Below are 17,468 nucleotides of genomic sequence, written 5' to 3' on the forward strand. Positions count from 1 at the left end.
GGGTGATCTCTTTCACTCTTACTGTGGGTCTACCGCTATCTTCTGTTTGTATTTCAGATAAATCACCACAATCACTCAAATAAAAAAAAAATATCAAATAAAAATCAAATATTGATCAGTTTCAGATTTGTCAGAATTTTTATCACATTCAAACAAAAAATTAAATCTTAAAGATTTGATGTTTGTTGAAAAATAAAATGACTGAAGTCTATATCAGTTTGTTCGATTGAGACGAAAGGTTTCAAGAATAGCGACTTTGTTTTTCTTTAAAAAATCTGCTTTCGTGTTTTTTTTCACTGTGTCATTTTGTTACAATAAAAGTTGAAAATCGATTTCAGCTTATAGTGTAATAAGTTAAGAACTCTTGGATTTTAAAATTCTAATTAATTTTTTTGAATTTACATGGTTTTTGTAAATTTGTAAGATGTAATTTTGTCATTAATATAATATTTATACTCGCCCAGTAAATTTAAAATTTAGATTATTACGACAAAGTAAATAAAAAAAAGTAAATAATGTTTTTTAGTGAATGCTGTATTTCATATGTACCAATTAACCATATAGTTTGTCCATTATTTGGTAATTTCAAAAAGATACTTCAAAATTAAGACAGCAAAAATTACGGCGAGAGCTTGAAAACAAAGAGACAGAAAGAATGTTCGTGTCGTGTTGGGAAACCATTTACAAAGTGTTAAAAATGGTGTTTGGTTTCCTGAGTAATCTGGAGATGTAACGTTTAGGAGGGAGAGAGATCGCATCAGTAACGAGGGTCTTAATTAAATGTATAACACCCAACTCTGTGAAATTCTCTGACAAAGGCTTCTTCTCCTGGGAAAGTCCCTGTTCGTGTCTGGAGACTCTGTAGAGTCTCTCCAAACACCAGCGCACGCTCTGCAGGATGAAAGTCAAAATTACCGACATTTTTAATTGATTTTTTTCTCTCTCCATATATGAAAAGTGCGAGCCGACGCACGCGTCTTTATATTTGAACAAAAATATAATGAAAAACAGTTTTGTGGATTCATTGTGTATTTATTCAGAATTATTTCTCCTGTGGGAAAATTTCAAACCAGAGAGATTGAACTTTTATTCTTTCATGCGAAAGCGTGTCGGTCGCGCGACCGCTTTAATCTAATTACATATGTTAATTCTCGTTTGAGCAAAATATATCGAGCATTAGTATGCTTCAAATTTTATTACAGATTTTGAAGAGTTTGAAGCGGAATAAAATGGCGTAGATTTGTATTTTTCCTTATTTAATAATATTATATGATCTTTTTTGTTGGTTGTTCGCTTCATTAAATCCCAATAAGCTCTTGTATTCTAATAGCGGAGCGCGGGCACGCGCGCCAAACACCGTATCCCTCCGCCGGCGAACACCTGCCCCCGAATTTCATCTCCAGTAAAGAACTAACCGCCTCCTGCACGCGCGCATAATGACGGGGCAGGTGATGCCAAATTAAGCACAATACTGTTTGTCTGAAAATCTTATTCAATCGGGATTTTATATAACCGTAGCCCATTTCACCCCACTAGTCCTAAATTAAACCCATAAGTGTCTGGATTTTGAATAGATCCACTGATGTCTCGTTTCTATCCGATTCCTGCTGCAGACTTTTACTGCTAAAATGTTGGAAAGCGATTTCAATTTTGGATTTTTCACATGCAATTATTAATATATTTGAAATATCAAACTACAGCAAAAACCTATAAACTTCCAAATATTTGCATTTTTGTTGAGATTTTAAAATGTTAAAAAAATCTAATTAAGAAACTAGAATAAGACAAATCTAATCTGGTTATATTTAAATATTTTTTTAACATTAAATTAATTTTTTTTTTCATTTGCGTTCTATAATATTTTGTTAACAATATTGTATCAATATATATCTTTATTAAATCTAGTATTCCTTAGAACAATTAGTCAATGATATTTTGGTATATTGTCATTTTTATTTTATTTACAGAAATAATATCCTTTAAACCGATACTCTTGTCAGAAACCTCGGTGATAATTCTTGGCGCGCACCCTCTTCTTCATCGGCTTCCAGTGGATAAAGCCGCTGTTGCAATCGCGACAGGCCGCACTTAGAAGTCTGCCAGGAAACGGCGGCAGAAAATGAAATCTCGCACTGCGAGAATTGCTACAAATATTTGCCCATTTTTGACACTCGCGGCGGAATTTTGCTACTAATCATGTCGCGGTACTTGTTGGTTGAGACGAAGACCCGAGAACTGTTACTGATTGCCGGGAAATGACAAAGAACCAGTGACAGTGCTTTACTAGTGTTAGTATTCGATTAGTCCCTGCACAATCAGACATCCCTCCTCTTTGATAAATCACCGAGAGCTCTACAAGAACGCCGCGGATAACGCGGGTTTTCCGCTGATAGAGATTTTTTTCTGCCGGTGTTCCTTAGCTCTTTTATCGGCCCTGTTTCCTGTCCTTTGGAGCCCAGATGTTACAGAGCTACGCTCAACAACTGCTACCCCGGAACTTCAAGGACAATTGCAAACCTTTTGATCAGGAAAAAGTAAAATTATGTCGATAGCTACCTTTACAAACATCACCCATTATCAAGGCGTTTTTATTCAATCTTAGCGTTGCCCGTTATTACACGACATGTCAATATTATGATCATAATTTACATGCAGTCACATATTTGTTGGTTTTGGAGGCTTGGTCTTTATTTCCGGGAGTTGGATCTTTTGGATGAAGTTTGTTTTATTTATTTTTTCTTGTTCTCGTTTTGTTTCCAGAAATCTTGCCCAATGCCGTCCGCTGTATAATGTTATGATAAAATTGAAAAATCGAAAATATTAAATAATATTTCATACATTAAGAATAAGCGTTGTGATAAATAGTCGTATTATGTAATTACAGTTCTGATTTGTTGCAAAAAGTGCAAAGTCGTTAAAAAGGAATTATTGTAATTAGTTAATTAAGTAGGAAAGATACAGATGGTAGTAAAGGTTTGTTTGTTGTTGTTTTTTTTTTTTGCTAAGACTAAGTCATTTCAAAAATTAGTTGTCAAGATTCTAACAAATGCTGTTTGCATAAAAGTTAAAAAGAAGTAAAGGGTTTTTTGAATTATTACAAATAAGAGCAATAATGAAATAGTATTATTTTATAAAATTGACTTAACTTTTAGTTAGGTAATAGTTATAACGAGAATTGAGTTGAAAGTCGTAATGCATATCCATGTACATGTAAATAAATACGAAACCGTAATAACGAACGATCGATTTCTTATCATTGAATTACAATGTGAAAACATAATGAAAAAGTAAAGGATAATGACTATAATAATGTATTTGTGTACAAGTCACAGAAAACAAATGTCGGCTCAGACGGGTGTAATTTTGGAACTACAGAATATTTAGATTTGAATTCCACAACTAACGTTTTTAACTCTAGGAGTTTTGATCAACAAAAAGTCAACAGCTGTCGATTTGTGTTTATTTTCACTTTTTAATGAATTTGTACCGCTATTCGTGTCAATATTGTTAATGTATGATCTTTGGTGTTGAGATTAAACAAATTCGGTGTATTATATAGCTTTGTTCCCAGACGAAAATTCCACAAGTGTTGGGAATGGCGACATCGCAACCGCTAACTCTGTCACAATGGCCACCTTTATTCAAAGTCTTATGTACTTTACTGGTTTTGGGGAACGGTATCGCTTTATTTTCAAAAATCGCGGTGTGAATGAGGGGTAACAAGCCGTCTGTATGTACCCCCCTGAACTTTTTGTTTGTAGCTGGGAGAAAGTTTCGGGGCGGCACGTGCTCTCGACATCTGTCGCGTGCTTTTGGAGTTGTATCGTCTGCCGGCGATCTCCCGATTTGGGGTTACTATCCTCATCAGGAGAAATCTTCCTTTATCTTGTATTCACTTTTTTCTCTTTTATTGTCTCTCGGATGAGCGCGGGGTTAACGAATTGGAATCTCATATAATGGAGGGATTCCAACGACACAGGCTCAGTCCAATATCTTTACAAGAGTCCTATAAAAATACTCTAAATAGTATTTAACAATTATTCTCATTTTCCAGTTTTAGAAGACAATAATTGAGAAATTATTGTCAACATAAACTTGGGATTCTAAGTAACCAAGGCCAATACATGTTCAGCAATATTAATTTCAAAAAAAGTTAGCAAATGAATTATGAAGCGCAAATTGAACTGATAACAATGAAAACATTACACTCATTTATGAACATAATAAATAATTGAATTTGATCGTTTAATATTTATCAGAAATTCATTAAAGATGATCTGGCGGTCGGTACAGTACTAGGGGTATTATGGCGGATTGTCAACTTTACATCTCGGCCTTCAATGATCGATCTCCGGATAGCGCCCCTCGACAACAGGTGGCAGAGCGAGCCTCTTCTGCGGGCGACACTAATCAAATATTGATGACAATTCCTTGTCTGAAAGAAAAAGTGCAAAATGGACAACTCAAGGCATCCGTGTAGTAAAATACTTGCATGGCTTGTTTGCACATCAATTTTTGCGATAATTTGATATTTATTATTTAGTTTTCTTTCGAGATGAAAAAAAAATGAACTAGTTAACGAGTTACATGTATTTCCTGTCATGAGAAGAAGAAAAATTTAAGGATAGAAAACAGTCGCATGCATATAATTTTATTTAAAAGAAACATAATAATTCTCTTAAAAGACAGATGTTTTATTTTGTTCATAACTCCAGTTTAAGAACTTTCAAACATTTGATTATTGAATTAAAAGTAATGAATTTAATATTTTTTAATTATAACTTATAGAGAATTGGTTTGAAAAGAAAATCGATTTATAAAATTTCTTTTTTTACAATAAATTAAAGTTAAAGAATTAATATTGAACAGCCGGTACACAGTGTCGCGTGCGAGCTCCCTCCCAGCTCAGCTGTATGCAAATGAGCGCGCGCGATTTTATTTCCAAATTTTCTTGTAATTTTTGATATTTTTGGTGTAAAAGAAGTTATGGAAAATTGGCTAATAATTCTTTCGTTAATGATTGCACATATGTCTATGCTAAAAAAAGTACATTCTTTCAGTTAGTTTAATTAGTAAGATATGCAGCTTTCAAAAATTAATGAAAGTAAAAGGAATTTGTTGTAGAGAAAAATTCTTTAAAAAAGCACAAAATGGCTTTTTTTTTCAATGAATGAGTAATAATATCGACATAATCAAATTGCGTGTAGTTGATATCATTAAAGGACAGTTAGTCAATCTAGTCTCTATTGATTGCCCTTGTTCTGTAGAAGAATTTTACCGAGTTCTACAAACAGAAAAAGTTTACCGTTCATAACTGTTTTGATTAGAGAGATTCCTTTTTATTGATTCTTCTATAACTTTAATCATCGCCGCTTCACCTGTGCAAGTAAAACGCACACGCTATGGAACAATCGCAAGAGTCGTCTGTAGCGCCGTGAGAGGAAAAGCAGCGCACAATTAACAAAGAAAATTGGTATCAGAATTTGTGAAAAGAGAGCGCTTCAAAACAAAGAGGGTACCGCTCAATGGCTGGGTTTCGTTGGGGGGCGTGTCTGGTGTATGAATATTCAGAGAAATTCTCTTGGTCTTAGCGTGCCTATAAAAGGCAATGTGATGCTATTTCTGCGGGTTTGGTCAATAACTATACAGACTGAGATGAACTGTAGTGATTTACATTACAGAACTTGAGAACAAAGCAAACAATATTTTTAACTTTTTGATACAACAAAGTTAAATTGGCCAAATCCCCCTTTCGATAACTTTTTTTCGCAATCAAACTTTGATGGTAACTTTGGAATTTTGAGGACTGTGAAGAAATAAGCCTCCTTCTCAGTTTCTCATCATGCCCCGGGGATTTCTCGTCAAAAGGACTAGCCATGGAGGAGCAGCATCGTACCGGGAGAGGAGAACGTCCGAGGAGGACCGATTGGACCTGGAGGCGGACATGACAAGGTTCGGATCTCCGGACTCCGGATATTGCGCAAGTCCTATAAACTTCTCCAAGGATATAGAAAACAATAATTACGAGAAGCCGCGGTCCTCTCCCCTCTCTGTGAGTACTCAGCAACTTTATTTTTCAAGTTTTGAGCAACTGAGTGTTAATTCTCCAAATAACGAGAATTCGGCACCCAAACCTGTAGACCAAAGCAGTCCAAACAAGAGAAGAAACGAAAACAAGAACAAACCTATGAAAAAACCAAAGGCGGCCCGAAAAATCAACTTTGATGAGGACACGACGTCCCCTGTCTCGGGCTGTATCATTAAGCACGTTTCTCCCGAGGACGAGGGTACGGTTATTTACCACGGGGACATAGACAGCACGTACAACTTCGTAGAAGCAACTCCAGAGGCGCGAGCCGAGCTGGAAAGAATCGAGAACAAGATTGGCGACTACATCTGCCAGTTGTGCAAAGAATTTTACGAGGACGCGTTTCAGCTGGCCCAGCATCGGTGTTCCCGCATAGTGCACGTGGAGTACCGGTGTCCAGAGTGTGGCAAGGTGTTCAACTGCCCGGCAAATCTTGCGTCCCACCGAAGATGGCACAAACCGAGACCAAGCCCGGCAAGTTCCAGGCCGAGCGCTCCTGCCAAAATTCTTCCCTCAAACCAGAATGAAAACAACGCAAACACGATGGAACCCAAGAACGACAACTCCATGTTCTTGGTCCCGACGGATCTCAGTGTCTCCAACGCTGAGGGACAGTTCAAGTGTGAAACGTGCGGCAAAAAGTTCCGCCGCCAGGCTTACCTGAGGAAACACAGACAAGTTCACAACGATTCCGGACAGATCGCACGCAACGACAATTCTACACGACCCGAAATCCTGCACATTAGCAACATGAACGAGTTGTCCAACAAGGAGTCGCTGCGTCGCGATGTCGTCTCGCCACAGAACGCCTTTGAGAGTTTGCAGACGAGAGTTGCCGACATGTACGTGTGTAAGTACTGCGAGAGTTCGTTCAGCAGTTCCCCCGGGCTGACCCGTCACATCAACAAATGCCACCCCTCCGAGAACCGCCAGGTCATCCTACTCCAAATGCCCTCCACCCTCCCCCGCCACATGTAGACTAGGACCACGCGGTGCCTTGACTCACCGTCCGTGCCTGACCGCTAGAAAACGTATATATTTTTGATGATGATCTTTTGAATTGAACGTTTATGTGCAGATGTGCCTTCTCAAACGTTAAATGTGTGAGTGCTGGTTAAAACATTATTTTTTTAAAGAGAGATTTTTTTTATTTACAGGTATATGAATTTCTTGACAATTCTGCCATTTTAAAGCATTTAGATGTACTTATATTATACATTATAGTAATATTTTCCTTTATTATGCGAGTTTTTAATTTTATCCATTTTATTTCAGATATTTTATTTTTACACAAAGGTGTTTTGATTTGTGCAATGTTATATAAGAAGTGCAATATATAAGTGCAATATCTTATTTTCATGTCTTATAAGTGCAATAACCCTACAAGTGCAATATTACAGAGATACCTATTTTATTACATATTGAATGTTGTAATGAATTGTGATAGATTTATCTGGCTTGGCCGGGCAAGTGCAATATAACTTATTTATTTATTTCTGTCGTGTTTAGGTTTAGTTTTATTTATCATTTTAATGCTGTTTTTTCTAGACAAAAATAATTTCTGACTTCAGACGGAGTTCGGACTATTTTTTTGTTGTTGAGATTATCGGCTTTTTGTGTTGTGATTTACTTTTTATTTGCTTTTATAATTTTATAGTCATTTTTATTTATTTACAAAGCAACCATTTTGGCATGTGATAACAGTTCAAGATTATACATTATTTTCTGTTATATTGAGTTCATATTATTTATTTTCTTGCCATACCTAAGATTACAGTTTATGTTTAGCTTTGTTATTTTGTGAGTTTTTTTGTTTATAATTTAAAAAAAATGATTTTGAGAGAGAGAGAGAGAGAGAGAGAGAGAGAGAGAGAGAGAGAGAGAGAGAGAGAAAGATTGATTGCTTTTCATAATCATCCATTGTGACCTTTGTACCTTGTCAATGATGCGTTGTTACTTAATAAAGATTGATACTGACGAAAGTTACGGCTTTAGAATTAAAACGACCCATCGTCACTTTGTGGTTCATGGCGCGTGCCAGATTAAGGTTTACCTGAGTCGCGCGCCAGGTGAGACGACACACCTGATCCACAGCTCAGGATTATTTACACTCAATTTCTATAAATGTTTGCAACCAAGTACTGTTAAATTTGATTTAAGGCAGCCGGTTGTTCTGGAACACTGCAGGCTATTCAAGTGGGGCGACAATGTACGGTACTTTTGTTCCCTTTCCTAGTTTCTTTGTTCGGGGGCCATTAACAACAGTAAAAACCGTAGGCCCCTTTCACTGATCTTACCCCTAGATATCAATGTGACGTACCGTCGATGATGGAGTTTAATTTCCACCTGGACCATGTGTCGCCTTTGACAGGACCCCGCCCTCAGCGAGTTTGCAATCAAATGTAAATGTGTCGTCATACACTGAGCTTTTATTGTTCGTCGTTGAATACTATCCCCCTTCTTTAAACGGAAAAATGAGTAGAGAAAATTGTGTATCTTTTCGGAAGAAAACTCGATGAAAACACGTCCCAATTTTGTTTCCATGACCACTTCCCCCAAGACAATGATGCTTCGCGGGAAAACAGGATTGTTTATAAATTTACACTGTAAATAGCTAACAGCCAGTCTTTTATTACAAAATTTGCTTATTAAAACCTTCCGACCCAGAAAAGTTCTCAAATCAAACGCTATCGATCCGAAATCCTGTAACCAAAATTACGAAAGTATCAAACATGACTTTAGCATTATCATAATCTGTCACAGATGATAAATGACTCTCAAGCGCTATTGAGGTCCTTATAGAGACCCGGCATAAAACCAGCCGATATCAACCAAATCTGGCAACGCCCACACCGGTAGATACTGATGCTGAGGCAGCCGGGGAGATGTTTACGGGCAAAGTATAAAAGTGGGGGCAGAAGATTGATAAGGGACAGAATATTAATCAAACTCAAAGGTAAACACCAAGTATAAATCCGAAGGAATGTCGATCGTTTCGGATTTCAGGATTAGAAAAATACTGAATATCGGACTCGAATGTTATCACGCGGCACGTGTTTCCGGCGGCCAGTTTTTGGCGCTTATCAAGCAATATCAAGACTAATTAACTGAATAAAATCTTATAAATCGATCTACCTCAGTCAACAAAAGCTATTTAAACGGTATTTTTGCAGTCAAACTCCGATCATTTGACTGTGATGAATTAAGAACATTGCAACCCATTAAACGACACTTCCTACTTTGAGCGGCTCGAATTCGTCGCGAGTCTGTCATCAGCCCTGCCGAGGCATTGTTTGATAATTGCCCTAATGGGTTTGATTAGTAGCATTACAACCCAATTGCTAATACATTTTTTGGTACGATAGTAAAATCACTATGCTTCAAGAAGTTTTTTAGCAAACAGCCCGAAGGATCAATTTCTGCTTGGAATTATTTTCCCAGAAGGACCCATTTTTATTACAGCCGAGCTGAGTGGTAAATGATTTTAGGAATCAAAATGGTCATACATTTAATGACCAGAAAATACAATCAAAAGATTATTTGTTGAAGATCACAGAGCTTGCTTTTCCTGCGACACGATGCCCGTCCCATCGGCGCCCGTTATCCCGGCATGTATTCCTCGGGGTGTTACGCCACAGCTCTTCTCGTATTTTTGAAAAAAGGTAAATGTTGGTCAGATCTAAGATATCACTAATTGCAAGACTCATAATCGTCATTATCGTCATCATCATCATTATCATCATCATCGTCATCATCATTAAAATCATCGTTAGATCGTCATTACCACGAACAACAACATGGTTGTTAAGAATCAAATCTATAAATAAACACGTATTGATTCTTTTCTTTAATACCTTAACATACGACAGCTATTAGCATTTATTTTTCCCCTAAATATCATTTACCCTTTAATATTAATTGCTTTCAACGTGTCTTGTAAAAAAATCAGCAAACAATTCTTATTTTCAAACAATTTGAATTATTTAAAAAGAAAAATGTAAAAATTTAAGGAAAAACCAAACATGATGAACAAATGACTGAACTTAAGGTGAACCGTACTTTGTTTTTACCTAGGAGAATAATTTGCTTAAACAAGAAGGTAATAATCTATTTCTAAAGTCGCCGTAAATCGTTTAATATAATGTCAGAAATTTATTTCAGATAGACGGATAGTGAATTTAATCACAATATATCTACACTTTCCGGAAATAAGCCTACAACAAGAAGAAGCAGCTGTCTCCCTTGTAAGTACAAAGGATGGAATTCTAACTTATTTATTGTAGCAATAACCTTAACTTTCCAGGGTAATCAAACGCTAACAAAAGTTTTAGAGTTTAACCATGCTATCATGTAATTAATAATGAATTGTTTATTCAGATAAAACTGCCCGTTTTGTCATGAATGATGAGTGACATAAGCGGACTCGTGTCACATCGAACGTTTCTAAAATTTCCAGCGATCGGACACTTTGCAAGCCTTTTGTATCGGAGTCCGATATTCAATGTTTATTTCGAATCAGTTTTATTTGTAAATTGACTTTTTTGATTAAAATTGCATATCGAGCCTCGTAATAGATAACAGAGCGCAACTCATCAGCTGTTAGTATGTCAATAAATGTTTCCCCGAATTTAATGAAAATCTATAAATAAGATCAGCTTACAGAGAACAGGTTCGGGTGCGGGATTCCAGAACGTAAGGAGATCAAAATATCTGCATTGAATATTTGACTGAATTTAAAAATTCAAGACATTTAATGTTACTAAAGTACGGATTGAAGAAGAGAATGACAGTGAACTGTTTAGTCTAAGTCCGACATAAATTATATTGATTATATAAAAGTTAATATACACAAGAAACTCAAGCTCGTCCTGAGTTAATGACAAAACCTCAGGATCGAAGTTAATATTATATTCTAGCACGTTTTATATTTATAACTAGAAAGAATGATATCATTTTTCGTATGATTAATAAAAAACCATTGAGTATTAGTAGTAACTAAAATCTTGACGAGATTGAATTATCATGATGTTAAATTCCGAAATGCAATAATTAACTGTATGTTCAGGTCGGCTTCTAAAATGTAATCGTTTATCTATGCTAAAAAATTCTCTGTTTTGTTGCAAAGACGGAAAGAAGGTGATCACAAAAAACCGGAAAAACTAACATTCAGATCAAACTTGACTGCCGGATTTCGTTGTCCCGTCGTCCATCTGTTCCTACAGAGCTGTTATTGTTTTAATCAATTTGTCCGCGCTACGGATCATAAAACCAAATGTTGACGGGCATGTTTTGGTATTTAACGATGGTTGTTCCTTACAGCAATCACAGCTGATGTTTGCCGGGCCCCGAGGTCCTCTCATGAAATTGCTCTTGTTCTCCGCGGACGTCAGAGAGGCTGGAAGAGATGTAGTCATTAAAACTTCTGTGCCTTACATGATTAATAAACCCATAGATCATTTGGTTAGATTTTGCTTATATTTGAAGGGTTGTAAAAGGGTTTTTTCTGAAAAAAAAAATTTGCAACATGTTACATATAAAACATATAAACTTATTACAAAAATATTATAGCATTTTCCCAAGATATGCAAAAAATATTTTTCAATTAAACAAAATGAATTTATTTCCTTTATCATATTAGGTATTTGGTATTAATTCAAGAGATATAAAAATTTATATTTAGAGATTAATTCTTAAAAGATAAGAGCTGAAGGGGATGAAAAATCCAATCTTATAGGTACTTCATTGGAAGGCAAAACAAAAGATATACATCGGGAAGAGAAACTTTTGAATTATTAAGATATCAACTCCCAACTACATTACCTATGGACGCAATAAGCTAACAGAAAGACTCCGGATCTAGGATGTTCCAATATTATTTTTCATTTAAAAAATCCTTTAATGAAAAGTATACCGCCAGGATTATACCACAGAAAGCTTGCCAGCAAATAAGAGAATGTCATGTCCTATTTACTGATAAATCTGTCTAACAGGCAGGTCATTTGCATCTTTTCGGTGCTTTGAATTTCCTATAGAAGAACTACGTTTCTATTTTTGTATGTCTGCATTGTTCATACCTGAAAAGGAATTAAAACCAATGTCTTTATATTTTGTTGCTGTTCGACTTTCTCTCAGGTGTTGATCATTTCCACTGTAATTACGGCTGTATTGATATTCTTATCACTTTAAATCCAGTCCCTATCCACTTTCATGATAGTCTGTTGACTTAGACGTATAAAGAAGTCACAAAGACATAAACATTTGATAAAAAACAAAATTAAAAAGCAAAACAATTGTCTTATTAGCATGTGGTTATTAATAGAACATGCAAAAGTGCATACAAGTGTCATACTAGGCGAGAAAACCATACTAATACAGATTATCGTTAGATTCTCGAAGCTCAAATGAAATCGTAAACAGACTGTTGTCGTTAATTAAACCAGTCACGACAGGTCTCTGTTTATTGCAGATGTATAATTGTCCATCCGAAGATTAAGAGCAACCTTTGATGATAACAACTTAACATCAACGTCCTCAACCAAACACAACAATATCCTTAACAATCAACAAACAAGAACATCATCACCCCCTAAGCCAGGTCCTCCAAAAAAAAAAAATCAACCCGAAAAATCCCTAAACCAAACAAAAGAAATCCAACACAAAAAAACCCCACTAAAACAAACTGCGGAGAAAAAAGTCCATTTGTATAATTATGCAAAAAAAAATTTAAACCGCGTTCAAAATCTTTTCTTCTTTGTGATTTTTAAGTTGTGTGTTGAGATAGGCATATCTGTCATCTGTCTTTAATGAGCGTAAAATAGTCAAAAGAAATAAAAACCTGATCTCCTGGTCTCTACTGTGAAGTGCTATTTACACTCTATCGTACGACCATACGGCAATCATATTTTAATGGCACTTTTTTAATAACCTTATTAAAGCATTCGTGTAAAAAAAAAAAGATAAAAAACATTGGAAGACTGGTCTCCTCAAGTAAGAGTAAAATGGCGACATCAACTATCCATCATGTATCAACAGATCAACGTACGTAATTCAGATAATTCAGACTCGTAGAAATGAACGGAGCATACGCAATTTTAATATTAAATATCAAGACTACACATATTTTTCTTTGTTTATAGAGGATAAGTGATATGTACTGACGACGCAGTAAGGTCCAGGAAGAGGGAACAGCAAACGATAATCTAATAAATGAATCTACCTTCTCTGTATATGGTTACACGGTAAACAAGAATCATAAACAAAGGGGAAAATGTTCAAAGACTTAAGGAATTCGTGAGGCGAATACAAACTTCTCTGATAAATGCATATTTGTAAATATTTGTACTTGAATAAACTACCTATCATTGTAAATTGACGCAGAAAGTCGTGTAAAGAAATTATAATAAATAAAATATTTAGCGCTAAATCTCGCTGGCAGAGAGCGCGCCGTTAATTGGGGATGTAAGCGGCCCTCTGATTTGTTGACGGGTGTTCCATCCCCGCGGGACCCTGTAGTAACTCTCCCTGTGTTGGCCGACTTCTGCACTTTATTGTTTGGGAATAAATGTCAACATCTGTATGACTATTTTCCATAAAGCATTCTAACAAAAATCTATAAATTATTATTAACGAAGTAAAAGAAAAATAGTATTGGATTTCGCCTGCATTCCAAGGCTAGGAACGCTGCTGTAATGAATACCTGCAGGCCATTATTTTAATTCATATGATTTAGTCCTGATGCAGCGGTCGGTCCGAGATGGCGTGAAAATTCATTTCAGTCAGATAAGGTTTATGTAAACTTCATAATGCTCATCATCACGCAAGCTGAGAAAAAAGCGCGGGGAACGATGTCGGATATTTCCTGCGCGAGGCGTCGCTCGTCTTGGCGGGCTTTGACGGGCCGATGTCAATCGCAGTTGTAATCAGAAATCGACGCTGCTGGTCCTTATCGCAGACAATGATGCTGGAAAAATGACAAACTTCTCGCTTAAAAAATCTTGTCATCTGAGAATCCATGCGATGTCCCGGGGTGACTGGTATTATTCTATAATAGCTTGCTAATTTTAGTCAGAAACGGTTATATATTGTGATGCAGATTTAGACTCCTGAGGCCATTGTTATAGTCTTTTCTGATATCGCAAAATATGAATTAAACAAGGATAATTTTAGAAATCTGAGGACAAATGAAGAATTGGCCCTCACTTTTTACCCAATCATTGTCTGAGTCATTCATGGCGGAGATGGTGACAATGAGCATTCCAAAACACGCGTCCCTGGAAACGTAAAAACGCGATATCATAAAAAAAACTTATACATAAAGAAACAGACAGAATGCAGCATTGTACTTCTTTCTGATAAATGACGGGATGTGATTCTAATGTAATATTAAAACATTGAAATCATAAAGTATATGTGCGCATACTACGTCAACCAGAATACATCATTTAACGCATAAATCTTTTGTAGATTGATTTATTCAACTATGGCAATGTAACATAGTAAAACGATTGATTATGTTTACGAAAGAACAAAAAACGCAATTTAAATGATGTTAGAATGTTATATAATTTACTGCATTTTTCAGGAAGAAAACCAAAGCAAACCACAGAGAAATCACCCAAAGACTAGAAACAACACTCTATTACCCAAGTCAACAAAATATCTGAATGCAAGAAACATGTTTATATGTATTTGTAATTACAGACTCGTTTCCTTCAAGTTACCGGACACGGTATTGTTCCAGACTCAATGTCCAGGTTACGGAGGAACATACTAGTGCTAGCCTAGGACCGACCACGTCGTCACTTCCGACAACCCTATGTAAACAGCGCTGACTCGAATTTATATAGAAATGTAAAAAAAAAAAAAAAGAAAAAAAAGAAAGAAACAAAGCATGAAAATAAACATGGACAAGATAAATATTTAAATGTTTGGCACGCTTTCGACTCAACTGAATTATTCTTGGAAAAGTTTCAAAAGTCTGTTAGAAGTATTTTGAATTATGAACAGATTCTTTCAAATATTTCATGGTTGTTTTATTAAAATATGCACGCTTTTAGGAAGATAAAGAAAAAAAATTTAAATATTTTCACATTGCATCTTGTTTTGATCTGTTCAGAGGTTTTATGATTCAACAGAAAATATTATATTTAGCTGTGATAGGGCTTACTTTCAAATATGGCACATTTCTAACATGAACTTGTTATCTGCAAGGGGTTAAGTGGCTTATTTAAAAAGAACGCTTATAACATTTAAATACTATTATGAAAGGTTTCCGGTACTTAACAGTTTTTAAAAGAACGCTTATAACATTTAAATACTATTATGAAAGGTTTCCGGTACTTAACAGTTTTTCAACATCTTAGTGGATTATTCTTTTAAACACAGTACATGTTGTTCAACAACAACGTATAAGAAGTTGGCTTCTACCTTGGTTGGAAGGTAAGTCTGATATTAAACATGGCGGCAGGTAATGACACGTACGGGAACTCTTTTAAATGCAAAAGTCAACTTTTGAATAACCTCTTCGGCGATGAACGAACTTTAAAATTTCGAAACTTTGCAGCGATTGTAGAAAGGACAGTAACGTACAGTGTTGATGAACGCCACGTTTTTTTTATGCACTGGACAAAACTTAAGTACGGACTCGGAATGGAACACTTGCCCAAGGCTGGTTATGTTAACATTTAGTTGACACTGTGTTGAATTTTGTGAAACAATTAATTTATTCATTGTAAAAATTGCAACATATACATGGATAGATTGTTTCTTTGATTATTATCATCATCAGCGGGCACAGAAGAAAAAAATAAACGTATAAATAAATAGCAATAATGGTACGGATCTTTATCAGTCTCGACAAACAACAGGACCATGCAGTCTCACCCAAGGGGTAGCAGCTTGCCTTCAGACGTACAAGGTCGTTCTAATACATCGCAAAGGACATCGTGTACGAAACAATTAACAGTGTTCCTGAGGAGCAGACAGCAGAACAACACCAATTGATTGATTGGTAGATGGTTAGTTGAGCAGAGTTACGTCCCCGACAGATGTGAACATTGTATATTCCTCGCAGACTGCTTGCATTTGTCAAAAAATTTTCAGCAACTATTCATCGCAGATGATTGATATTTTAACACACTCTTTGTTTAGGTATTCCATATTTTAGGATTCATTTTTGTACCAATCAGACGTCAACTTCGTGTTTAATGACGACTATTTATTCTTAGCCTAAATTTTCGAACGAAATTTAACACACTTTATGTTTAGGTATGTCTTTTTGAGGGATCAATTTTTTAACAAATTTGATGTCAACTTCCTGTAAAATGACAACTTTTTGCTTATTTCGTATATTCACATCAGAGCTGGGGTATCACTGAGGTATCAGATTGCAGAGAGCACACATTATAAAGATAGTTAGTCTTTTATTGAATGTCTAAGAGACAAAACTTCAATAAAAATGGAGACCATGTCACATCTTTATTGCTCTGTTTGGTGGAGAAATCATCGCATAATCTCCTCTTTCAGCTCTATGAAACAGTTATCTCCTCGCATCCGATTAGGCGTCAGCCTACTCGTTCACCCCATTGTTCCTCCCAAAGGAACTCAAATTTTTTTTGGTGTTCGTTTTATCAAAGATGTGAATCATTATTAGTCATGCATATTCATTATAACCATGATTGCATTAAATTGCTTAATTCTCTAGATTTTAATGTTTGATACTACCCTCAAACTGCCTCTATCTTTCCATCATAAAATCTGAATGAGAAAAGATGCTTCTTTTTTTGTTTAGAAAAAAAAAACCAACACGTGATGTAAATATTACTATGAATATTTTTATTGGTGATATTCAAATTATAACATTTCACAAAGTTACACAGAACGAAAATGAATTACGTTATAGACTCATCACTCTTCCTACATTCCTCCCCGCATTATTATCCGGGCCTTTATTAGATAACAGACGGTGCCTCTTCAAGTCACCATCAACTCCGATGGCCGAGTGACTGGTCGCTGGATCTTGATGACAACAAGAGGCGATGACTCGGTTTATGGCTTAATAAACAATCAATTTTAGCGGATAATGCCGTAATTTCCGTGGTATCATACTACTATCGACCTGTAATCGGCCCGGATATCACCAGGACTACACGGCCATTCTTGAACAGACAAGCACTTCAACTCCCAACTTTCGTATAAAGTTGTTAATTGGCGACTGCATGTACTCGATGTGAGAACATATTTTCTGGGAAGGGTGTCTGGTACACAAGAGATAATTATAACTGAATAAGGAGACAAAGACTTGTTATCATAAACGAGATTAGATTCTTAGTATTCTTGTCCGTTGCATTTTGTATGAAAAAGTATTAATATATGATATCAA

At 35.8% G+C, this 17,468-nt stretch overlaps 1 protein-coding gene across 1 annotated transcript; it reads left to right on the top strand.

The window, feature by feature from the left end:
* The first annotated feature begins 5,418 nt into the window (after positions 1–5,418).
* Positions 5,419–8,070, top strand: LOC105331439 (insulinoma-associated protein 1a). The gene has a single exon (XM_011433622.4). The coding sequence runs from the start codon at positions 5,843–5,845 to the stop codon at positions 7,064–7,066; it is 1,224 nt and encodes a 407-aa protein (XP_011431924.1). The 5' UTR covers positions 5,419–5,842; the 3' UTR covers positions 7,067–8,070.
* Positions 8,071–17,468: the final 9,398 nt, after the last annotated feature.

The sequence above is a fragment of the Magallana gigas genome, chromosome 6 (genome assembly GCF_963853765.1).
Source record: "Magallana gigas chromosome 6, xbMagGiga1.1, whole genome shotgun sequence".
Taxonomy (NCBI): Eukaryota; Metazoa; Mollusca; class Bivalvia; order Ostreida; family Ostreidae; genus Magallana; species Magallana gigas.

Excerpts from the sequence above, each read along its gene's own strand:
- LOC105331439 (XM_011433622.4), top strand. The coding sequence starts at position 5,843 with ATGCCCCGGGGATTTCTCGTCAAAAGGACTAGCCATGGAGGAGCAGCA.